Genomic DNA, 25,227 nt, shown 5'->3' on the forward strand with positions numbered 1-25,227 from the left:
GAGGTCACGCGTCTTCTGGCTCGCTGTAGCCATGCGTAACCAAAGTGGGCCAGAGCGAGAAGCACGCACTCACTTGCACCTATTTTCTCCTGTCGCAAGTTTGTTAAAACAATTGATCTATCGCCATGGGCACGCAGCAAGACGGTACGCATCAAGTCATCATCCTTATTGGATTTCTTTCGCGCCCGCAGCTCGACGCGCGGGATGTGGCATATACTGGTCACTGTGCCATCACTCGGGACATCCCCGCGACGGCGAAAGGTCACCTGGACTGTCTATATAGTCCAAACAATCCGTATAAATTAGATCACCGTAGTCCTACGTTAAAATAGAAGTAGCTGCACTTTCTTCCTCGAAAGATGACGTTGCCAGTCGAGGTGTCAGCAAATGTTGATTGATTGATATGTGGGGTTTAACGTCCCAAAACCACCATATGATTATGAGAGACGCCGTAGTGGAGGGCTCCGGAAATTTCGACCACCTGGGGTTCTTTAACGTGCACCCAAATCTGAGCACACGGGCCTACAACATTTCTGCCTCCATCGGAAATGCAGCCGCTGCAGCCGGGATTCGATCCCGCGACCTGCGGGTCAGCAGCCGAGTACCTTAGCCACTAGACCACCGCGGCGGGGCCAGCAAATGTCGCCAACGGTTCTGCAGCATTTTGTTGCATTTTTTTTCACGGTAACAACAACGAAGGAACGACGTTGGTTCAATCTTTTCTTCTTTTTTCTCTCTGTACATGAAAATGTGAGTTCAGTAACGGTATTTTGTGCCGGGTTGTCTAGCCCTTTCGGCCCTGGTGTCCTGTAAAAAGGACAGGCAGAAATTTTGCTGCCGAAAGTTAAGCCAGAAATTGAAAAAGGTGTCTCAACTATCCTCAATACACCTGAGCAAGCATGTGTAGTGATTTTTTTATCGTCGTCTTCTTTGGAACTCTGCAAAGTGAAAAACAAAATGGTGGAATGCGATAACGATGACACTCGCCGCAACTAAATATTAAATGACAACTTACTGATTGGCTATTATATGAGTTTACTTATCGTATTTTTTATGTCGTTTCTATAAGATGTTTAACCTGTAATTTACAAGGAAGATTTTCCCTAACACTAACGTATCGCCCGCAGTAGTGGACAATCTTCATGTGGCTTTCAGACCTCTGAATGCATTCAGGCTAATTCAGATGTGTAGTTCTTGTAAAAGCTCCGGATTTATTGTGATTCTAGTCGAGAAACCTGTTCAAATCACTTACATAATGTGTAAAGGGTGTCGGATAGCGAGATAGTATGTAATGAATTTTAATTCGTTTTATGAGACATAATATTGGTGCGTGATGGAGCTAGATGATGACAGTGAAGTGCAGTCCAACCAGCTTGCACTTGCAAACGTGCGCGGAATATTTCTGGCGCTGCAAAGCAGAGTTGGGCAATATTTTATGATGTTGGAGCTTCCAAAGTGTTCAATAATTAGACAGTGGCCTTTCAAATGAAATGAGGAACTGCGTATCACGAGCGCAAAGACTCCTTATTGGACAGTTTAGGTGCTGTAACTAATACGGAGTTGCTGTATGTTAGTTTCACGATAACTTGCACTAACATGTTAAACATAAACATGTATTACGAGTTCCCCATATTTTACTTTATGACCACTAAGCCCTGGTGTCCTATACATAAGACACGGATCCATTTTTCTAGTATATTGATGGGATGCTTAGTAAAAAAAATATTTTCGTGCTCTTGAGGGTGTAGTAACTTCGAATTAACAAGAAACAAAAATTTCTGACGATTAAAAAAATTTCAGACTTGAAAGGGCTAGGAAGGTCCTTAGGACGGCCCAAGTCTTTCAGTTAAATAAGGTTGCCGGGACAGCTCCGTCGTCTGCTCACGCTTTAAAATAAAGTTTAATACTTCTCTTGACTAACCTGTACGATCAATTAGATATATCAAGAAGGCTGGAGCAGGCGTTCTTGTAGCAGAGTTTGGGCCCTGCCGAGGTATCATGCAAACCACAATTGACACAAGCTTCACCACACTGCAGGCTTGCGAGACCTTTATTGTAAATTTTATAAAACAGCATTTTTGTACATCGACACTTCGCCGGTGACTTTGTTGTTTACACCGAGAACGACGCAATTGGAGAGAGAGACTGCGAGACCAGGGGTATCGCGCACAAGACCAAAACGCTTCACGTGGTAGCACGAAGTGGTGCGAGCGGTGTAAACGCGCTACCGAGGTGTATGTATTTACAGATAGCCTAGATTACAAAGGTATATTAACATCCCGACTTGAATCGTGTGGTATAGCTATAACATGTCCCATAAATAGTATACACACTGCTATTGGTGTGCAATACTGCAAGTTGAGAATACCAAGAAAGGAAACAATTTCCTGACGGAACACGTGGGAACTGTAGGAACGTGTTTGTTCCTGTTATTAACTTATTACGTTAGGAACAAGAGCAAATTCACTATACTTTTGGAGAGGCGACATGCACAGCTATATAGAAGAAGATGACGCTGATTTCGTTTTGAGGCGGCGTTTTCGTTTGTTGCCTTTTTTGTTTTTCTTTTTCTCTACATTAAAAGGACGCACACACATCCGGGAACACTTCTTTATATACCGTCAAAGTCACGGCAAGCAACGTTTATTCTTTTTTTTTGTAATTTGGTGCCGTGGTCTGTTGCAACGGTGTAGCGTCAACGGTATAGCATCACGGCACGCTGCACCGTTTATTAGTCTGGTCGCTTGCGAGAGTATCGAGCGACACTTGCAACCTGCAACACGAGCTATGGCTGCCTCTTTTCGCAATAAGGTGCGCGGAATGTTTCGGGTACTGCTTGTAACCTACGTCCTAGATGGGAAACGCTCGTTTTCAGGTGGCGCTATATCGTATAAGAAACCTGTGGTCTGGTCTACGTGTATTAATTTGTTTGGCACTCCAATTTTGTGTTTAAATGTATGTGGTACCTGGCGACGAGGGGGCGCAAGGTTGTTCTGATGGACGAGCCTTTGCGAAATGCTGGCGCTGATAAGTCGTAACGATAACGCGGTCATTGAAGAAACGTCATTTGCATTAGCAATGAAGGTCCGCCATGTTGCCGCATGCATTATCGCTAACATAGATGCAGCGTCTTTCCGCTAAATACAATGAAAATGTATACCACCTGTATTGAAGAACGCAGCGCATTGGTGTCACGATCAAGGGATCTCGAAGATCAAATCTTATCATTAGTTTCTAAGCAGTTAGAAATAGCTTTCTGTTTTCACAACAACCACGGTCTTCGCACGGTTGTGCGAATAATGCATAGAATTTTGTATTCTGTAGTCTCACGTCTCGGTGCCTCTCTCTAGGGTCAGTGAAAACTGATGCCTGAGCGGCGTTTCAACGCTTACAGACAATCAACAGAGAGAAATTGAAGGACCGATGACTGACCACAGATAGATTTGTTTAGTAGACAGACAGGGCTTGCCTTTTGCTAGCACGTGGAAAGATATTTCTAGTGTTGGGGTCGGGGTGAGAGGGGGGAGGGGGCGGAGGGTAAGTGCTGGGGCTTACATACAAATGTCACATTCGATTTCCAAGCAAACGACATTCAATGAACACGGACACGAGGTGGGCTTTTGCAGAGCACGTCATTGCGTTTATAGTACCCTATACACTCTCAGTCCGTTACAAGAACAAAAAGTCATACACATTATTATTATTATCCACAATGGATTATTTTGATTAGAAAGGTTAGTTCTTGGCTGATGGATTAATGCTTTCACAGTTAGGCGTATGTCGCTTCAGCGAAGTTTAACGCCATATCGAACGTTGATGCACCAGTGCAATGTGCGTCACACGCTTCAGTATTTTGTTTGTAGCACAATCAGCAGATGTATGTTCGTTCGCGGAACCCTTGTGTGTTTGTAGCTTTGATACTTTTTCTCCGCGCGATGTACAATGGCAAAGGGTTAAGGCCTAACCACATGTACGCGTTACAACGCGTCATCGCTCGGCGTGTAGACCCGGTGTCGCGCCATAGTTCAGAGGCCTGACCACACGTACTCTTCGCAGCTGTTGCAGCGCGTGGAATTTGTAAGTGGTGCCGCGCCTTCTTCTTATGGAGAGAGAGGGCAAGCAGCTTCGCGTAGCCAAGCTCCCTCTCTCTCTCTATAGCGAGATGGCACGGCGCACGTCAGAAAGCTTCGCGCTGGCGCACTACAACGGGTGCGTAAGGTCAGGCCTTAGGGCCGTTCCACGCGCTTGCCGCACAGCCGCAACGCACGTGCCGGGACCCCTACCGCACGCAAGCGGGAGACAAATAAGCCAATTGGCGACGCTGCGGAGGGTGAAAGAGCGTCGCCTATTGGCTTATTTGTGCCCCGCTTGCGTGCGGTAGGGGTCCCGGCACGTGCGTTGCGGCTGTGCGGGAAGCGTGTGGAACGGCCCTTAACCAGCTGCACGAAGCTGAGCACCCCTCTCCCCATAGAGAGAGGGTGGGCGTGGGTCTACACGCCACGCTCTGACGCGTCGTAACGCGTACGTGTGGCCAGGGCTTCGCACTTTTCGGTTTACGTTCAGTGTGCTATACGCAAGCTTCCTTTCACCGAGATGTCGCTTCTCAATATAAAAAGCTGACATCGCATTCTGTTTCCACTATCGTATCCTTCTTCAGTGAGCATCTGTCAGTCTAAAACTGATATGATCTAAAAAGCTTTTCAGGTACGGTATCTGTGTTGTTGCTAAGTCGTCGTGTGGAGAATTACGGTGATCCTACCGCGTCGAACTGCGCCTGGTCAGCTTACCGTTTGCAAATACCATTTCCAACCGTATACGTATTAAAACACGCCACGCGCCTATACACTCTATATTGACAATGAGAACGTTCATTCACGGGTATAGACACTGTATTACTTGTATACGGTATGTGGTTAGACTAGAATGGCAAGCGGTCCACCCTCGTAATCCATGGGCACGCGGCGCTAAGGCGAGGAGACTAACTAGAGGCAGTGCGAGGCAGAAGTCGGTCACGTGACACGTACGTGGTTCCCACAGGAACATGGTTCCGCGCCGGGATGTGGACACTCGCAGCATTTGCAGTCCAGACGTCCCTCGTTTTGGGAACGTCGGAACAAGCCGGTGTTCAACATTCAAGTGCTGAGAACAGCATTAGAATGGCGTGGACTATTTTTGTACAGGTGCGAGTCAACTGTCACGTGATCCGTCTTTACCTTGTTGAACCGCCATCCTCGCCTGCACACGCCGGTAACACGCACTACATACGCACACGTGTGATGAGTACATACTATGCGGTCGTAAGACAGCAAGACTCACGTGCTCGTGATACAGATTACATAGTACCCTCTCACTGTTTACAAAGACATCTTCGAGAGTGGGCGATGAATCTGTGATACGCAAACAGTGCACAGCAAGTGCATGCGCAAGAATGATCACTGTACGTCTGTGTATAGCAGCCTGTTTTCGATGGGCGCCGATTACGTCGGCCTTAATGAGGTCTACCTAATGTGAAATGCCCTTTCCCTTGTAGACTGCAGTCGGGAACGCACGCACGCTTCTGAAACGTGATACACGTTGAGTGTCACTTATGACTGTGCAACTTATTCGTTCCATGCGCGCGCTTGTTTCCGTTGGCTCAATGAAAGAGCGAATCCGAAAGTCGGTTTGTTATCACGTACAGCTTTTAAACATGATCCCAGGAGCACGCTGCAAACATAATTTTGTTACTGTGCACTTTCGAGTTGCATATTAGCATGAATTCAGTCAGTTCACAAGCTACAAAGAGAGTTCTATTGGGAATCGATGGACGAGATGTCGATGGCACGAAATATCGATGGAACGAGGCTGAAGGATATTACAGATTACGCACCCTGAATCTTGTCATTTCGCTCAAAGGATGCGCGTTGTATATGCTAAAAAGTTTTCCTTGTAAGAGTGGAATCTACAACAGGCATGATGATTTAGTCACTAACGTTATCGACGCACAAAAGCGTGTACCGTAATTACAGCTTAGAGGTCGCGCCTCTGCGTATCTGGGACTATTTGCTGTATAGTGTTTATCCACCATCGAGCAGTGCGTCCAGTCCGCAGAACCTGGAGCAGGTTTGCCCGCAAACACTCAAAACTTAGGAGAGCAAGTTGCCATGCAGCGCGAGCGTTTCGTGTTTGAAAAGCTTTCCGAATTCTCCACACGTGTGAATGGTTGGCGTTGTCACTAGTACCCGTCCAGGATTTGGAGCCTAAAAATGGCTGAAACTTCGACGTCTCAATGCCTCGTTCGGTTCCCTGCTGAAAAATACTCGCTATAACCACAGACAGCCCTCGGTCCTCATAACTGTCCTGAAATATCCAGCTCGTCAAAAATGACTAAAACATAGCGGAAAGCGAATAAACGGAACGCTTAAATAAGGTACATAACTTGTTTGGTTGTGGAACAGCCGTTCGCAGTACATATACGACGTGTGACGACATGTTCCCAGCACCATTGGTACGGGGTTGTACAAGAGACTATACGTTATGAGGAGGTATTTCAAGACAAAAAAATGAAAGAAGAAAAGGCAACTAAGCTTCGAAAGAAAGTCTTGCAACCCCGGTTTGATCTCGGAGCACCATAATTCAGTTGAGGGAGAGACGAAATCCTCGCGCAAGATTGCGTTTGAACTCTCCTCGTTATCTTATCACCTAGATAAATCACTCTTCTACGGCAAGTAACAAGCTACGAACGCGTGGCGTCATCGTAACGGCGCTAGAAGAGCTCTGCAAAACGTTTACACACAGCCGAAGCACATCCGCACAAAAAGAAAGAAAAAATGCAAGCGCTTCCTCGTACGCCTAACTTCGCGTAATCAACCTAATCGATGTTTTCAAACTCTCGCAGCTCCTCTCCGGTGTTCTGTTATAGCGGCACTCCGAGTGCGATCACTGCGAATGATATAGACAGTCGAACTGATTGCTAACAACAACAACAAAGTCATGTTTGTTTCGTACAAGACGCAGTCTACACTATCCACAGTTTCGTTGGTCAACACATTGGAGTCACGTGATGGTAATTGTGTTCCCGAGTTTTCCCGAACGTTTACGAGAACGTCTTTTAAATTATGAGCAAAGTGCATTCCCGAGAGAAGCAAAGAAAAAAGTTGCCTATATTGGTGAGTTTCGTGTGAAACATTGTGCACATAACACGTAAGGGCAGTGTATTCTTGTGGTAATTATGTACAGAAGGTAATTTACTGGTGTATTTCAAGACGAATAGCGCGCTCCCATTGCACGTATTGTGCGTCACCATGTAATCAAATTGAAATGTTTGGGAGATGACGTTTTAAGCAAGAGTTTACTATTAGCTGGAAAGTCTGTATGGCAAATAGTAATGAAAGGCGCCGCCTAGTGCAACGCGAAAGTTGCACTGTACTGACGCATCAGACCAAAAGTTTATGCAAGCGCAGTACAAGTGAACAAAGGAAGAAAAAAAAAAGAAACCAAAGAGAGACGACCGACGTTCGTACGTCTAAAAATGCTTTACATGACTCGATTTGCTTCTTTGGACAACAAAAACAAAAAAAAACGCTACACAAATGTACAAACAACCTACACTTATTTCACAACAAAACAAAGAATACACATCCTTCTCTCTCTTTTTTTACATAAATACCTACTTATTATCACAGAATTACAGCGCCACTACACGAAAATAAAAGTCATACGCAGCACAGTGTCAGCAGTGACACTTTAGCGGGGATGCTATTCTGGACATCGTCGAATTCCACCATGTTGTCAGATTGCGCCATTGATCGATGCTAATTGGCCAAGTGAGCTGTTACGACCTTTCTGATTGGCTTAAAATTCCGCCATTACGAAATTCGACAATATGGGGTAATTAGACAGTGTCCAGAATAGCACTCCGGTTCATCTCGTGGTTTCAAGTTGACTGTGAAAGAAATACATAACGCAAGTTGGTCTGTACAAATAAAGAAGGAAGTCAGAAATAAAAAAAGAAACGCAACAAAGCTGGCTAATGTCGTTCGAAGTGTCCATTTCGTTTGGAATGTCTTTTTTCTTCATTTTTTTCTCTTTTGTTGTTGCTTCAGACCGTTTGTAACGTTGAAACAAAACAGTACGATCAATTAAAATGGATTCCATTCGAGAGCTTGCAAAGTCACTGAAATACGACTCGTGGTCAAGGGGCCCGATTTCACTCTACGTCAAATAACTGATGTGAAAAAAAAATACAAATTACATATCGCAAGACGCCGGAAATAAAGGTAAAAAAGAAAAATCTGAAAAGCGTAAAATAACAATGAAATTATGCAGGCGTCTTAAAAAAAGGATAGTAGCATGGAGCAATATTGTTTTCTGCAGAGATTCCGAAATTACTCAAGATCACCCTTCAGCGATTGGCGTCACTGTATGCACAGCAGCGCCTCGCTACGATCATAACAGTCTGTAGACGACTAAAAGGTAGATGCCTCGCTTATGCGCCGCTTTGCCGCGAACAACCTGCGATAAAGACAATCGCGAGAGCTAAACAAGCAAGTTCTGGTTATGATGGGGGAAGGGAGAGTGGGCCTATGTTGGAAACGGGAAATGGGTATTCCCTTCTTTCGGTGCCGAGAAGTCAAAGATGAGATGATATTTTCTACACGTCAACGCGAGAGTTGTGTATACCTACTTACTACATACGGACAGAACCACTACACGCGAGCACGAACCTGCCGACGATGAGCAATTCACGTTCAGTACGCGCGCACACACACACACACAATTCGAAACAGAAGGGTTCTCGGGTGGGCAACACGCACTCACTAAAAGACGCGCACGTGTGCGTTAACACACACTACAGAGGAGTTCGTCTTCGAGACTAGACCAGCGACGGGGATCGGGTATCAGGACAAAAGAAAAAGTCGTTTCAGAGGTTGAGTTCGAAAGCGACGGCCATATTGTTGGCCTGTGAGGAACTAGGGTCCGCGTCCGGTTTGTACGCTGTTGAGTTGAGCTCGAGGCCATTGGGCGTTTCGACCACGGAGTCGCTCGCTCCTTTCCCTCCGTCGCCATTGCTCGTCGACGGCGTGCCGTCGCTCTCCGCTCCTCCCTTTTTCCCGCAGTCCCGCGCTGTCACCGTTCCCGTCGTCTGCTCCTTCCATTCCTGACGCTGCTGTTTCTGCTTCCAGTCCTCCACACACAGTTCGATTGCACTCAGATCGCCACAGGTCACCGCCTCTAGGCTGCGATGTCGTAGTGGTGGATCTCTGCCGCCTCCTCGATGATGTTGCTGCTGCCCGGGCCGTCCCTGTCCAGAATGTCCTGGTGGCGAAGGCGAGAAAGGGATGGCAAAGAAAAGAAAGAAACAGGCCCGCGAACAATGTGACTCGTTCTAGGGAGCTCGTTATGGCTAGACATCTGATTCCAGAACGCTTTTCTAAACACACAGGGCATGCGCTTTGCGTTTACTTAATGAACTTTGGTGTACCAGGCACTATGATATGAACGAAATTCAAACCAAAAAAGAAAAAAAATGTATATATATCGGTAAAGGCATGTGCAAGACACTTTGAGTTCGACGAAGGACGATGTTCCTGGACATAGTTCAAACAAGGCTCCTACGGCGAAGCTGTATATATGGCTAGAAAGTTGAACAAAGTGGTGGTCCGCGGTAACATTAATGACGAAGCAATGCTAGCACCATAGGTCGGCAAACTCCCTCACGAGTCGAATCACTCAGGCACTCTCGGACTCAGGCCAAGTCGTGAGACTATGTCAGTCCGGCTAAGAAATATGTTTGTGAACTTGAATCCGAGTGAGTACGGTTGAGAAAACGTTTGGTGAGTCTGAGTTCAATGGAAGCAAAAGTCTGGTAAGTCTGGGTCTGAGTGTTTAGAAAAAGTGTTTAACAATTTCGAGTACTTCGTACTCAACCACGGGAGAGCAGTGAGCTGTCCTTACACAAGCTGCTGGAATCAGCAATGAACCAGTGTTAAGAAAAACATGTTCGACGATTTCAAATGTGTGTTTAGAAAGGATGATTGACGATTTAAAGTACTTCGTGTTCAGAAAGAGTGGGTAACAATTTAAAATAGTAAATACTCGACTATGGGAGTGCATAAAGTCGTCCCGTGGGCCTCACATTGGATGAGGCCCTATTGCACTGAATTACTCCACTACAGAAGATTAGTATAGGAAATGAGTATGAGTGAATTCCAACATTAAAGCCGATCTATGGCCAGCACATTCTACCCCAGGGTATCCGCGCTTGCACTAGTTTCTCCTCAATTTTTGTCAGAATATACAGCTACAGACCACACCCCCCGCCACATGAATCACTAGCCATGTATTCCTTCAGGTGTTCTTCATATCATTTAGGCTAACGTAACCAAATGCAAAGTTAGAAACACGATTCTTTTGAACGGGGCTACAGAAGAAGTAAAAAAATGCAACCGAAGACCCTTCGATAGATCACAGCTGGGGCTGCACATTTCATCTTCGCTTGTGAAACATCTGTACGGAGTGATTGGGTGGCTAGTCCTTGGTTTGCCCTTTTCTTTAAATCACATACATGCTGATATCACAACGAAATATTACTGGCAGGATCATTTTCAGTGCGGAAAATCGGTGTCTAACGACGCAAAAGACTCGAAACTTTGACTATGTGAGCAGAGACGTCGCTTGAGATTGAAGGAAGCGGCTCTTACGCGGCAAGCCACCACTGCTTGTAATTGAAAACCATGTCACTGACGCCGTCCTTCGGCCGAAACGCAAAGAACAGCCCTTCCGAAACATAGTTTCAAAGAAACGAGAGAAATGAAAAAAAAAAACGTACGTGCAACCGCCTCCTCTTCTGTTCCTCGAGAAACAAGGGTACAAGCGGGGAAAATCGGAAGCGAGAAAGAGATAGCGAGAGAGAAAGACAGAGACACAGATAGAGAGAGAAAGGTGGGCACCAGACGACACAACAAGCGGGTGGCGGTCAGAAAAAGCGGCGCGCCTATGTAATACTGCGCGCACTCGAGCTCGCGATATTCGAGGACAGCGTGGGCCTGGCAGCTGCCTTTAACACCTGAAATGGCGCAATGCTGTCCTGGGGCTGACACCTTGACCTTCGCACCTTCGGGTCGCGGAGCTTTTTTTTTTTGGCTATATCTGTTGTGAACGATAGCTGTATCAGTTTCTTCCATCCGAGGCGCACAAAACGACATCGGAAACAACAAGCTAATCCTGCTTTCGAAGATACACTTATTATTGCTTGGAACATGCCAGGAGAACTGACGGCACATAATCACGGCTTGAAGAACGTGTAACTAACTATTGCAGTGACATTCAAGAATACTGGTCTTTTAACTGGGATGACGAGTTTCAGCACGTGATGAACTATTACAGATGAGATTACGACTTTGTACATGACATTAATCGCAGGGACGATTGGGGCGACCTCTGCCTGCTTTGTATCAGTTATCTCCTCTAATCTTATCTTCTGTCTCTTGCTTTAGTGTATCCCTCTCTCAGACAAGGGTTTCCGGCTCATTAGCACAACCAAAGCCTCGCACACTTTCGCGCCGTAACAGACAATAACTGCGTAGTAGAGCGGACAGCCTTACTCCTTTTCGGGAGTTAAAAGGTTCACTGCTTGCCGCGCCAGCACAGAGTAAGCGAGTGTAGCAGGCAGAAGCAGGCAGAGACGTCGTCGAGGGCCTTACTCAAGCGCACACTGCCGCCGGCGGTGAGCGTCATTGACGCCCAGATGTCGCACCAGACGCCTGAGCGCGGCGCGTCCCAAGGCTCCTGCGGGACACGTACCTGGGACAGGGACGTTCCCTTGGCGTTACGCGTGAGCCGCGAGGGGGACGGGCCGTCGACCGACGGGCAGCGCAGCGGCAGCGTCGCGTACGGCGCCGGGTACTGCGGTATGGCCGAGCCCAGTAGCGGCCGGCACGACCCGGGCGGCCCGACGCTCCGCTCGCCGCCGTCCGCGTGCCGTGGCGTCCGCGGAGCGCCCAGTCGCTGGTCCACGTCCACGTAGCGCTGGCTCTGTGGACGCCCGAGGCTTGCGGCTCCACTCATGTACGTGCCGGACTTGACGGGCTTCATCGGGGGCACTGGGTGCGGTGGTACGAGAGAGTATGCCGGCTTTGGAATAAACACTCCCTCGAAAACCCCGTAAAAGTACGCCGAATGTTTGCTTCGTGAATCTAGGCGGAGGCCAGAACGGGCCCCCAGAACAGACTAGAACAAGCCAAAACCGACATCTTGAATACATACAGCACTTCTACTATAGTTGAGAGGCCATTGAAGAATTCATGCCGAAATTTATGTAGTCATGAGTTATCCGAGGGCAAGACGCGAGACGCTATGATGCGCCATATGATATAAACTGTATAAGAAAAAGAACAACATATGTTACTCCTTTCGGTGACTCCAGAGCTGCAATACATGTGAATCTCTTCGAAGAGACACGTCAGTGTCTTTTAGGTCCAACAACTCTCTAATGAGTATAACTGTCTTTGAAAACAGTTGTATTTATTCAAAGAGAGTCACTGACGTAGAAAGTGAGGTCCAACCAAAAAGAATCAAATGGCTTTTTTCTTTTCCGTTAGACTGTACGGCGCATATTACAAATACTAAACCATAATAGGAACGTCGCGATACAGTTGAAAATGTCTTGTGCCGGCAGCAGAAGCTCCGTGGGACCAAAGTTTTCACTGAATGTACATTTTAGAACTGGTTCCGCCAAGGGGAGAACATTTGACACTTTTCCATAACCAGCAGCCTTTACGTATAATGAAGGCTATCACTAGCCGTCAAGGCACTTTACACAGACGACCGGTCAAAACCTATCTTCGCCCGTGAAGCACACTCACCGATGATGTTCTTGTACTTCCGCCTCTCGTGGCTCACGAAGAAGCAGGCCCCGGCGATGACGAGGACGATGATGGTGAGCGACGCGGCTGCCGGTGCCACTACCGACAACCGGAAGTAGACCGGAAGTTCGCGGCTCTGGCTCCCATGCGGAGCAGGCATGGACGCATCCGATAATGCTGCGTTATGACACACACATCACTCAGTTCCAATCGTACACGCACAAAACAATTTTTTTTTTTGCCGCGAAGTCCTCGTCGAAATGTTCTGTCAGCTGTGCGATAGGTTCGCGCTTCCCGATAGCAGCCCGATGACCTCAGCCGCGTAGGCTGTTTTCGGCGAGCAGCGAGCTAGTGCATTTTCTTTTACAATATTTCTTGCGTGCTGCAATAGCTTCTACTCTGGAACGACGAACCCTGAATGCTATAAGTGCAGTTTGTCACGGGGTTACCCTACAGTGCCGAAAATCTCACTAGTAAATCAATTTATACCGATTTTATCAGCAGGTGACACCAGATGCCGCTTTCAATTCCATCATTATCCATTTGCGTGTTACTTGATACACGTGCATAGCATGCGTATAGTGAACAGTAAGCCGTAGGGACCAAGAAGGTAGTTCGGTATTGGGGCCACAGTAAACTGCCCAAATCTCACCTCCGCCTTCAGTGAGCACAGTGATGGTCTCGCTGGGGGCGCTTGTGGATCCCTCTCCAGCAGCCTGGAGGTAGATCTGGTAGCGGGTGGCTTCCCGCAGGCCGGACAACGTGTACTTCGAGTTGTCTGCCTGCGGCACCGTCAGCTCACGCCATGGGCCGTTCTCTTCCCGGTACGACATGATGTAGTCTGCGCGGTCACCGGAGAAAACAGCTATTCAACAGACGGAACTGGCGAGTGTACGTTAAAGAACTGTAGCCTTAGACCGTTATGTATGGCTCCGCAAAAATGGTTAAAACGCTTGTTGGTTGTGAGAATATTTAACGAGGTTGAGGGACTGTCAGTGTTCGTGCTTTTACCTAATAAAAGCACTAATCATATGTGAACTAGCGCTCTTACATCAGATTATACACATCATGACAAGTGTCACCTGTAATCTGTACACGCGACTGTTTGATGAGGAAAGGTTTAGTAACACAACGCTGTGAAGAAAAAGCAATAAGGTTATATTATAAAAAATGGTCGGTGCGTTTACACTAGTGCGGCACGCTACTGACATGACCTCGCCGAAAACACGAGGCAGACGCAAACCATCAGCCGACGAGTCACCCACTGACGAAGTCGCCAGGCCCCATGGTCCCACTAGGCCTACAACAAGGATGCCTAAAAAAAAACAGCGTTTCATGCATTTCCTTCCATGCATGTACCTCGCTCACGCCGCTATAGCTTTCACAGAAATGAGTTTTTCAAGACTCTGACACGAAGGTACACCAATTTAATACTACGACACCTAAAGTCGTTTCAGTAAAATGACATTGTGCGATTAGTAGAGAATAACATTTTCATGACACGAGGCCGGCTGCTTACGAGTGACGGGCGGTCCCGGAGGCTGTTGCCAGTGGACGACGATGAAAAAACGGTCGTGGGATTCCAGCCAAAGGCGTGGTGGCAGTGGTGGCTCTGTAGTACAAACAAGGAGGAAAAATAATTGTGTCGTTGCGTCGTGTTGGCAGGGTCATTCATATGATTTGCTGGATTGTAGTTAGCAAGGTGAACTAGGTCATTTTATTGATATGTGGAGTTTGACGTCCTAAAACCACCATAAGATCATGAGAGGCGCCGTAGTGGAGGGCTCCGAAAATTTCGACCACCTGGGGTTTTTTAACGTGCACCCAAATGTGAGCACAAGGGCCTACGAAATTTTCGTCTACATCGAAAATGCAACCACGGCTGCCGGGATTCGATCCCGCGACCTGCGGTTCAGCAGCCGAGTACCTTAGCTACTAGACCACCTCGGCGGGGCAGCAATATGAACTTGAAGTGCACTCATATTCCTGAGGGTATCCATTGTCAGTTACTTTTAGTGCTCCAGTAGCCTCTCACGTGATGAAAACTCCTGCTTCCTTTCAATACCTAATACGAGTAAGCATGATTGTCTGTACCAGCGTTTGTGCATGCTTAATACGATGCTTTGTGTTTCACCCATCATATGAACAATCAAATTAGCCTGTTCGGCATCCATTACAGTGTTATCTTCAAAGCAAACGCAAGGTCAGAAAAAAAAGGATGCTATGTTGGCTTTTGTTCTTGACAAGGCTCTTGCCGCTATCTTTCGCATATAAGAAACACTCTAGCTGATAAATTGTTGTAGTATATGTCATTAGTTTGCATATGCACTACTCTAGCTTGCAATCTTGCTTGCCAAGCCTGTGGCAGCAGGCTTCGATCGGCGTGCTATTAGTCGTCATGACAGCGAGTTCCTTGTCCAATCATTTTACCGGAGTCCGCTGTTCTGGCGAAGACCTCCTGCGAGTCTGGTCCAGAGCCGGCGGCGTTGTACGCCTTGACTACGATGCTGTACTCCGTGGCCCTCTTGAGGCCCGACAGAAGGTGCTCCTCTTCGGGTTGGTCGGTGGCCAGCATCGACTGGTAGCTGTACGGTTCCTCCGAGGCGCGGCTACGGTAGCCGATGTAGTAGCCCAGGAGGTGACCGTTCCACTGATCCTTGGGTGGAGCCTGGCCGGCGCAGAGGAAAAGATAGGAACGCGTGTGTAAAATACTTTACATGCTTCTTGCACTGCCTTTTATTTACGCCTTATGCATCCCTTGAACATGTTCTAGGTGTTTTCACCGTGCCAAGAACCTTAAATTTGATTCACAAAGAATTTCACCTTACGCAACTGTAGATCACTGACCGGACCACATCGCTAATATCGTAACATGAAGAGAAGATTTCGATCAGCATTGTGCGGCGTCTATTCTTGTGAGCAGCTTTGTAAAATGTGTTAGGATAGTGCAATGCATGCTTTGTTCTACACCATTAGTATGGAGGTCTCAAGAAGACCATTGATGATTCAGTTGTTTACTTGGGATTGAAACACCACGTACACTACGCTTCCGATGCGTAACACGTATGCTTGTTATCGGATATCCGATTCGTGCGCCATAGTCGTACGAGCTACAGGTATTACGCACCATGATGTTATGGATAACATCTATCGGCTGATTATTCACTGGTTTCAGCATCTAAAGAGCGATCGAATGGCTTTTCCTGCCGTGTGCTTTTCCTTGACTGGTCTACTTCGCGAGTAATGTCACATCGAGCCACACAGTTGGACTTCGAGCACGTACCTTCCATTTGATGCGAAGAAGAGTTGGTCCTCTAGACTCGGCCGCGATGTCAGTCGGAGCGCCACTTGGTTCTGCGCAATAATTCGATAACGAATATCACTGTCAATGCACCATTAATACTCGTCACAGAATAGCAAATAGTGATCACGTGACAATGAATAACGCGTGTGCCTAAAGTTAAGATGAGTTGCGTCTGCGTCTGAATTCTCACCACATGCTCTGGTAGTAGGATACACAAGAGAGTGCATAGAGAGGTACCTTGTTACAGATAGATCGGTCTGATAGATGTGTTCACCGTGGTAATGCAAGCGGGGCCTCATTTGCATTTTCGCCGGTATCGGTAGGTCGCGATTGATGGATATGGGAATAAAATAGACCTCAACTGTGTGTTTAAGAAAAGTGGTTAACGATATAGAGCACTTTATACTCTACTATGGGAGAACGGGTAGCCGTCCCAGTCTAACTTTTTAAGTCGCATTCATTCATTCGTGTGACGCCTAGTCTTACGGAATACTTTAAGTATGTCACCCAATGTCCAGTTGCTCATTGGCCTGCATAAGCTTCATTAGCCACTTGCTTGATTTAATATGACGCAAATTCGAACGCATTTATTGAACAGTCAGCTTCAAACTTTGCCACCTGACAAAAGAAGTGTGGCTGAGAAAAGGGAAAGAACAGCTTCAGACCTTCTTCTTTAGTCTGGAACTTCTGGCTCTCCGATGGAGATCCTCTCCCGACTGTGTTTTCTGCCAACACTCGGACGATGTACGACGTTCCCGGCTGCAGTTCGCGCAGAAGGTTCGACGTTTGTGGCGCCACGACGATGGCCTCTTCTAACCTGTGGGCAGCGCCTGCGAAGATTAGATGCGAGAGGAAAGATAGAAGAAATTCAAGATGATTCTTTTCACCATACCTAATGGGTCAGATAAGACATGCTTTCGTATGAGATAGGTATGTTCCTCACCATGGTCCTTCCAGTACTGCACGATGTACTTGGACACGGGACTGTTACCGCTGTACGGGGCGTTCCATCGGACGCTGGCAGATCGACTCCATGTCTGCTCGACTTTGACATCGAACGGTGCTGACGGTACCTCTAGGCAAAGGAAGAAAGAAATAGTATGCGTGATATTTTGTTAATAGCGGCATTTTCTAGATTGCCCACTGCAGGACAAAAGGCGGCCCTGCAGGACGATGACTTCCAGTAACACATGCGTAAGCTCTTCCGGCCAATTTTATGCCACGCGTATATTTACACTCTTTTTAACCTGACCACTCGATTCTATCCGCCTTTTTAACGACGCCACGTCTGATGCATCCATCTCGTAACAGGAAAGTCTCCAAACGCCTCTTGACCTCTTGGTTGTCCCGGCCTTTATAAAATCCCTACCAAAACATCAGAGGGCAGCACAAGAAATTGATAAAGGTGAGTGAATGACTCAGCTCGAACTTATTATCGCGTAGGCCTGTAGTCCTCAAAAAGCACAAGACAGCTTTGACTACTTTCTGAGCCGACGAAAGGCGAGGACGGCGTTCCAGTAGCATCTGCATATAGAGTGGCCGATCGTCCAATTGTCGCAATGCGTCCGAAAGCTTCTGTCTTTCGGAGGCAAATCGAGGGCAATGGCATATCCGATGGAGGAAGAATTAAAGCAGGGATGAAGAAACTGCCAATCAATCCGGCAGTTCCACCCAGGTCGGGGTGAATTCTATGTTGCGTCGTGTTGCAAATTATCACTGTCGGTTATTTGTCCTACACACCACATGATTTTCCCAATTACATTCATGTTCGAATATTTGACAGAGATCGGTCTGGCTGAGTGAAATTTCATACGAATACTTTCCAGCCAGCCTCTAGCCCAAAGTTTCCAAAGTTAAAATTCAAGAACCATGAACTGATACGGAAGGCAGCTGCACAAAAAGACAGTTCTTAGAGTCCTGGCATATCCAAACAACACCTGAAAATATTAACCGCTCAACTGGAACTTTGACGAATGTATAAGTGTATGGTCTACAGAACCAGTGGGAAAAACACCGCAGTGACAACAACGGCGGAAAGAAGGACGATGGAGAGGGCAGCACTACCAAGAAAAGTTGCTAGCTTCGGAACCGGCCGACGAAGGGACCGAATCGGTCCCAAAACGTCGAGTCAGTTTTCTTTTTAAATTTTAACTTTAGAAACATTGTATTTAAAGTTGGCTGAAGAGTTTATGTCATTCGTATATAATATCACCTGCACACTTTATACTCGTTACTGTTGCTATCTTCAACTTCATAAATTCACGTATGCCATCTTCCTTGCCGTCGTTCACTTGGTTTATTCACTTGGTTTATTCTAAAACCTACGTCATCATTCAAGTTTCAGCTCAACAGCTTTACAATCGATGCACGGACAGTCAATCGATGAGCATCAATCTAATGCTGAGTCAATGACTGTGAGCATATACTCACCGAGGACGACGAGCTTGATGCTCCGCCTGTCCGTGCCGAATCCGTTCTTGGCGAGGCAGCTGAAGAGGCCGTTGTCCGACCGCTCGGCGCCCTGCACGTGCAGCTCGGAGGCCGTGCCGCGCTCGGTCACGCTCTCGAACACCTGCAGCCTGCCACGAAAACGAGCCCGGAAGTGAGCCTCTATACGCGTTGTGTATACACGCGAGGATGGACACCATAACGCAAGACAGTCTACTCTATCGCGCTTCAGGGGAACCAAATTCTGTTTCTGTATGTTTGCCCGATATGACATGCTGTTGCTATCCGGGAAACAATTCAATAACTTGCTCGAACAAAAGAAAACAAGCAAAACAAAAACAACGCTCGGCCTGCACAGAACGCGCAGCACGGTCGCAGAGAAAGATGGAAAAGCGGTCTTTCAGAGCCTTTTTTAAACACTATTTGATTGATTGATGTGTGTGGTTTAACGTCCCAAAACCCCCATATGATTGTGAGAGACGCCGTAGTGGAAGGCACCAGAAATTTAGACCTCCTGGGCCTACAGCATTTTCTCCTCCGCCTAAAATGCAGCCACCGCAGACGGGAGCCGAGTACCTTAGCCACTAGACCACCACGGCGTGGATTTAAACTTTCTTTGAATAACTGCTACAAACACACTTGCAGGGTACCCACTACGCCATTAGTTGGGTACCCACTACTTTGCAGCTTCGCGTGCATTGGGTACCCACTACGATGGGGCGAAGTAGCGTGCATTGTATCATTAATTGCGACCTTCTATTTCGTTCTGTTTAAGAACCTTTATTTTTATTCTTGTCAACATTGTATTCTTTCGTGTCTTTTGATTGATGGGTGGCTATTGATGTCGGTATTTTTACTGTGTCGGGCCTTTTATTTTATTTGTTCTGGTCAACAGCATTTTGAAGTTCTTCCCAGATGTTTCGGTTTGTTCTCATGCACCCGTGCTACATTTGCTTTGCTACACTGGGCGGAGGTTTAGGGACATTGCGTGGTCTTAAGGGATTTCACCCCTAAAACAAATCAACTATGCCGATAAACCGTTTTTACAGAAAAGGTTTTACATTTCGCGAATGTTGCCCCGCCGAGGTGGTCTAGTGGGTATACGATACTCAGTTGATGACCCTCAGGTGGCGGGATTGAATCCTGGCTGCGGCAGCTGCATTTTCTATCGAGGCATAAATGTTGTAGGCCCGTGTGCTCGGAACTGGGTGCACGTTAAAGAACCCCAGGTGGTTGAAATTTCCGGTGCCTTCCACTATGGCGTCTCTCATAATAATACACTGGTGTTGAGGCCTAAAACTCTACATATCAATCATCATCTCACGAATGGTTAATTGATAATGCGTTTTGAAATGGACAGCACGAAAACGAGGACACAATGTAGAAGTATTACACACCACACAGCGAAGATCTATTACATCTGCCGTGTGCCCTCGTTTTCACAGCAACCATTCGAAAATTTTTACAGCTAAGTGCTATGCGGCTAGACGAAACCAAACTTTGCTCGTTATGTGTAAGCAAGAACTCTAATCACGTGTGTGCCACAAAAATTGGGCTAATTATTCTACCCACTGATATTCCACTAAAAAAAGAAGGAAACACACGGGTGGCAAACACTAATTAGATTTTTTTGGGCCGACGTACTCAATTATTCAGAGAGGCTTTAACAAATCGTCAAGATGAGCCGAGTGATAAACAGCGGGGCCTCGTGCTTTGGCTTCGCTCGGTAACTGCCCGTACTGAGCGCTTGGACGGTAATTCCTTGTTTTGAACGTTTCGAGGAGCACTGCCATTAGAGCTGTTCTTTACGCTTGAGGGACGGCTTTCAGCTCTCCCATAGTAGAGTACCAAGTACTCAAATCGTTAACCTCTTCTTCGAAACACATTTCGTGAGCATAAATATCTCCAAACACAACTCATGTAGATGAAGTCTGTTTCGTCGTCATCGTTAATGTACGCCTAACAATAAAGTGTTCTGTTGAAATGTTATTGAAGCCTGTGACAATAAATTTTTATAAACACAGTTCGAAAGTAATTGATGTCCACTGTCTGTCAATAAATTTTTCTAAACAAATCCAGGTTGAGCAGTGGATTGTTGCAGCGGGACAGCTTCGGCCATAGTAGAGTACCTCATATCGTTGAAAAAAATTTTCAAACACGCTTAGACGTCACTGCGGCTCGGTGAGTAATACTGCACCAGGACTGCTTATGGCCCTCCCAACGTAGAGTGCATACAGTGCGCTAAAGCGTCCACAACTAATTCTAAACACTGTTTGGCCCACTTACAATCGGGACGGCTCCCTGCATGCTCTCCCATTGTTGTGTACAAAGTACTCGACATCGTTGAACACTTTTTCTAAGCACAGTTATATCTACTCGGAGATTTGAACCTCATTGTTACGTACTAGCACTGCTTATAGCTCTCCCATAGGGAGTACATCGTACTCTGAATCGCCGAACATTTGTTATAAACAAAGCTATATCGTTAAACACTTTTTTTCTAAATGCACATATCAGCAGTCTGGCTACGTTTAAGGAAATTTACTACGCTTCTTTTTTTTTTTGGGGGGGGGGGGGGACAGCATGCGCATCAATCGGTTGGTCGGTGAGGTTGCTGTCAACTGCGACAAAGTATGCACTTCCCCGGAACATAATAAGGCGTCACGTCATGGTCAAAGCATCTCAATCGCCTTGCACGCTGCCTATCCCTTCAAAGTTCTCCAACGTGGCAGCAACGATGACGTCAGAAATACGCTGCGCGTGACGTCATCGCGTACGCTTCTCACGTTTGATGGGCACCGCGGACAAACTGGTGGTGTCCGCATGCAATGCGTTTGAATCGTCCGCTATCGTCGCGTACACGTGTGACACGTGCGTATATTCGAGGCGTGTGCGCACTCGCTTACCTTGGCGAGTCCAGCGGCAGTGGGTCCTCGTTTCTGTGCCAGGTGACACCCATGGGGCTGTCGCCGAGTGCCTCGCAGCGCAAGATGGCCGTGTCGCCGCGCCGCACGCTCTCCACGCTAAACTTCTGCTCGAAGCGGGCGGGCACTGCGTACGCAACGGACCTCGTTAGCGAAAACAAGTCATTTTTTAAGTACTCAGTGCAGCATACTGGTGGATCCAGCCACTCATTTCAGGGAGGGGCTGAGGGGTGTCGCCTGAAGAAACATTGGAGAGGGAGGCATGGTCATAGCTTTTTGTTTTACTAGCAGAAAACCCCCTTCATAGCATAAACACTCTTAATGTGTGTTCGCAGTGGTTTCACTCATTTTTCCTAATTGGTGATAGCAAGTGAACTACAAGCACTGAAGTTAGGGGAGGGGGGCTGACACAGACTTCAAGAAAGTGATTACCCCTACCGTCCCCCCGTCCCCCTCTGGATCCGCAACTGATGAAGCGATAGATGCGGTCAGAATGATATCGTGCAGTTAGCTATAATTCTTTGTTTGGACTTTCTTTGTTATTACGTTCGGAAGCCATATGCTGCAAATTGAAGGAATATTTTTGTTCGTGTACATGTGTATCACACGAACAGTGTTCTTACTTAAATGAGTTACCATACCGGCCTTACGACGCACCATTTAATAACATCTCAGTTCATAACGTTACTGCGACTGCGTTGCGGTGTCGCAGGCAGCTTTCCGCGTCCACGTGGTGGTATTACGTCAAGGAGAATACACAGTAAGTGTGGCCTCTTCAGTATCCTGGAAGCCACACAAAGGATGAGAAGCTCTTGCATCAACAGACGTGACCGTCTTGCTCGAAATATATGGTATTCTTTAGAGGACCTTGCCATAACTTCGTCTACCTTAAGGTATAACGTTCTTCAGAGGACATTGTTATCACTTAGACCACCACATTGTCATCACTAAGACCACCTTCACTGAGAGACTCGTCAATTTACTAGCAAAAAATGACGAGTCTCTCAGTGAAGAGGAAAAGAGCGCCAGCTGGCGGTGGCACGGTGCCCAAGAACGTTCACTTTATCAGTGCCTATACAACTGGAGCCATGTGCTCCAGTCTAAGCGAAAGATTTTCTGTTCGTGAACGTTACTATTATTTTTTTTCTTTTTGGCTCCCAAGGTGTCCAATCATTAGAGTGCATCCAGAGTGTGCCTACCTCTGAAGACATACAGAGAGACCCAGGGGACTTGGACTTTCGCGATTTTATGCCGCCAGCCTATTCTCGAAGTTGAACTAGAGTCCCCGGAGCTCAGATTTGGACCGAAGCCAGAATTTCACACACAAAAAAAGAGGAAGGTGAAATGTGTCAAAATAAAAAATGTTAACTACACGGACGCGCAGGCAAAACGACTGTCTTTGTTTGCAGCGTCACGGAATGCATCCGAATAGGAGCTCGAGCTCGTCAGCTGTCAACAGTCAAACTGAAGAGAGCGGAAAGAAGAGAAGTCGGACCTTTTCGACACGCGACAAAGAGGAAACTCGGCTCAGCCCGGAGCGAGTGCCAAGAGGAGCTTGCAGTTTCTTTCAAATCTGACCGGGGGGGGGGGGGGGGGGGTCTCTGCCCTCTGCCCGCCAGCTAGGCGACGCGGCCGGGGTTCTCTGTGATTGACCCGCTGTCGCTGGCGCTGAGGGGTACACGGCACTCCCTTGACGCCGACGCCGCTTATTGGACGCTTCCTGCCCGCCTGAATAATCGGGACTCGTTCAGCGGGGGTGAGTTCACCGGGCTCAAACAGGAAGTAACTCGAAGGCTTTTGTGACAACCAAGGAGCGGATCGCGAGTTTTATGGCGCCATTTTTTCTTAGAATTATCTCGACTGTCTAGTTTCTTTTTGTACTTTCCCCTCGTTTCCTCTTCGATTTCGCATTCCGAACAGAACGGGAACTTTTTTTATCGGGAACGCCAAGCCGGGCTTAACAAGCGCCTAGTGTTCCTCCCTTGTATATATGTTGCTTTACTCTATCTCGTTTTTTTTTTGCAAGACAATAGAGCTGGATGCGTAACAAGACGTGGATTGCAGCGCGTGCAACTGTGAAAGACTTTTCACCGGAATAAAAAGGATTTTGAATCCAAGCTTGGAGCTTTTTATAGCAAAGCTGCTTTAATCTACCCTGTGTCCTTGTCGTCGGGGGCATGGCGATGGCCACCTGACAAGGGGTTGGGGACGTAACAAAGAAATAAATTTCCTTCGCGACACGGGGTTTGAGCCCGCACCCGTTATGGTGCATAGACAGGTGTGATATGCACTAGCCTATATACACACAAGGTTGCAGAATCAGGTGCAGGAGTGCGCATTTTAAATCTAGCGTCGGATTTACGACACCGCTGGACCTCTCTAGCCAACCACAAACATTTTGCGAGACAGTTTCCACGGCGTGCAACTGGCTGAATATTTTTTTTATCGTGTTCTGGTGCTTTCGATACGTTCAAATACGTGTCCTCTGACATTTGACAGAAAGCAAGTTGGCGTAGCAAGTTGACGTTCACTATGCACATATGCATAGTGAACGTGCTCGACGGAGTAGCACGTCTGTCCCCTAGCGCACATTATTGAATTCTAAGCGATTTGTTCGTGGAAATTGTCGATGGCTGACAGAGGGCCTGCAATGCGAGGCGGTTCACCACAAGATAGCTTACGCGCTTAGCGCATAAGCTATCTGCACGGTATGCAGTTACTGCACGATATGGCATATAGTATAATATGGCATAATGTGGCATATATGGCAGAACACTGCCATATATGCCACATATATTTGCACGGTATTGCAGTTTTCAAAGACAAATCACACTTGCAACCGAACACGGGCGCACGCGCAAAAGCACATTCACGCACGTGTGTACACTCCCAATCGGGTCATGCTCAAAGTGCTAGTTATAGCCAGGAAACTACACGAAAATAACCTGGGGTCCTGGCTGCAAGTGGTACATTAGGCAGGAATCGATAGGAGTGCAGAGGGAGAAAAACAGGCGCACACCCTTCAGTTCATGCAACATAAGTATGCATGCACACATGCGCATCTTCTCGTACATAAAACGAATCGGGGTTGAGAAACGCAAGCGAGTACAAGGGGAGGAAATGGGATTGGATGCGATGTGCTCCACCTGCGATAGACAAGAAGAAAAATCACAGCGGTCAATGCAGCATGAAATGAGTTGAAGGAAAGCCAACCAATCCCTTGGCCGACCATGGATTCTCATTTTTGTTTGTATTACAGAGTAATTTATAAGTACGTTTGAAGTCACGAGACACTGCGAAGCTGTGGTGAGAACGAGAAGTATATGCACATGACCAAATCAAGATTGCGTTCTGTGTAAACATTAGCCGTGTAAACGTTTTAATTGTGCACATGAGTATAGATGTTTTGAAGTGCTGCGACAACGCTCGCATATGTAGAATTACAGTCAAAGGCTACACGGAGAAGGTTACAGTCGAAGTCTACACTGAGTCTGAATGCACAAACATAATATGATGTTCACAGGCCTGTAGCCAAAAGGGTAAAAGAGATAGCCCCCCCCCCCTCCCGATATTGGTATGAAAGGGGCGTTTTACCGAGGACAAGTGATAAACATAGCTCTTTTTCAAAGTTTTCGACAAATGCTCCCTCCAACAACAACAAAAAACATCTGGCTGCAGGACTGGTTGTACAATCGGCCAAAACATT

The 25,227-nt window shown here is 47.0% G+C and overlaps 1 protein-coding gene across 2 annotated transcripts in view; it reads right to left on the minus strand.

Moving 5' to 3' along the window:
• Nucleotides 1-2,032: 2,032 nt before the first annotated feature.
• The window catches only part of LOC119174635 (cell adhesion molecule Dscam1-like), a 141,091-nt gene continuing 117,896 nt past the window's right edge, over nucleotides 2,033-25,227 (minus strand). Inside the window, exons 5-15 of one of the 2 annotated variants that reach the window (XM_075895337.1) lie at nucleotides 21,504-21,648; nucleotides 18,580-18,728; nucleotides 17,093-17,224; nucleotides 16,815-16,979; nucleotides 16,129-16,199; nucleotides 15,276-15,513; nucleotides 14,365-14,457; nucleotides 13,498-13,686; nucleotides 12,846-13,022; nucleotides 11,685-12,083; nucleotides 2,033-9,297 (exon numbers count right to left, since the gene is read on the minus strand). In XM_075895337.1, coding sequence (XP_075751452.1) covers nucleotides 8,903-9,297; nucleotides 11,685-12,083; nucleotides 12,846-13,022; nucleotides 13,498-13,686; nucleotides 14,365-14,457; nucleotides 15,276-15,513; nucleotides 16,129-16,199; nucleotides 16,815-16,979; nucleotides 17,093-17,224; nucleotides 18,580-18,728; nucleotides 21,504-21,648 — 2,153 coding nt within the window. In that variant the 3' untranslated portion in view covers nucleotides 2,033-8,902. The remainder of the gene's footprint in view (nucleotides 9,298-11,684; nucleotides 12,084-12,845; nucleotides 13,023-13,497; nucleotides 13,687-14,364; nucleotides 14,458-15,275; nucleotides 15,514-16,128; nucleotides 16,200-16,814; nucleotides 16,980-17,092; nucleotides 17,225-18,579; nucleotides 18,729-21,503; nucleotides 21,649-25,227) is intronic. The other variant, XM_075895338.1, reaches the window with a different exon arrangement.

Source organism: Rhipicephalus microplus, chromosome 5 (assembly GCF_043290135.1).
Source record: "Rhipicephalus microplus isolate Deutch F79 chromosome 5, USDA_Rmic, whole genome shotgun sequence".
NCBI classification, from domain to species: domain Eukaryota; kingdom Metazoa; phylum Arthropoda; class Arachnida; order Ixodida; family Ixodidae; genus Rhipicephalus; species Rhipicephalus microplus.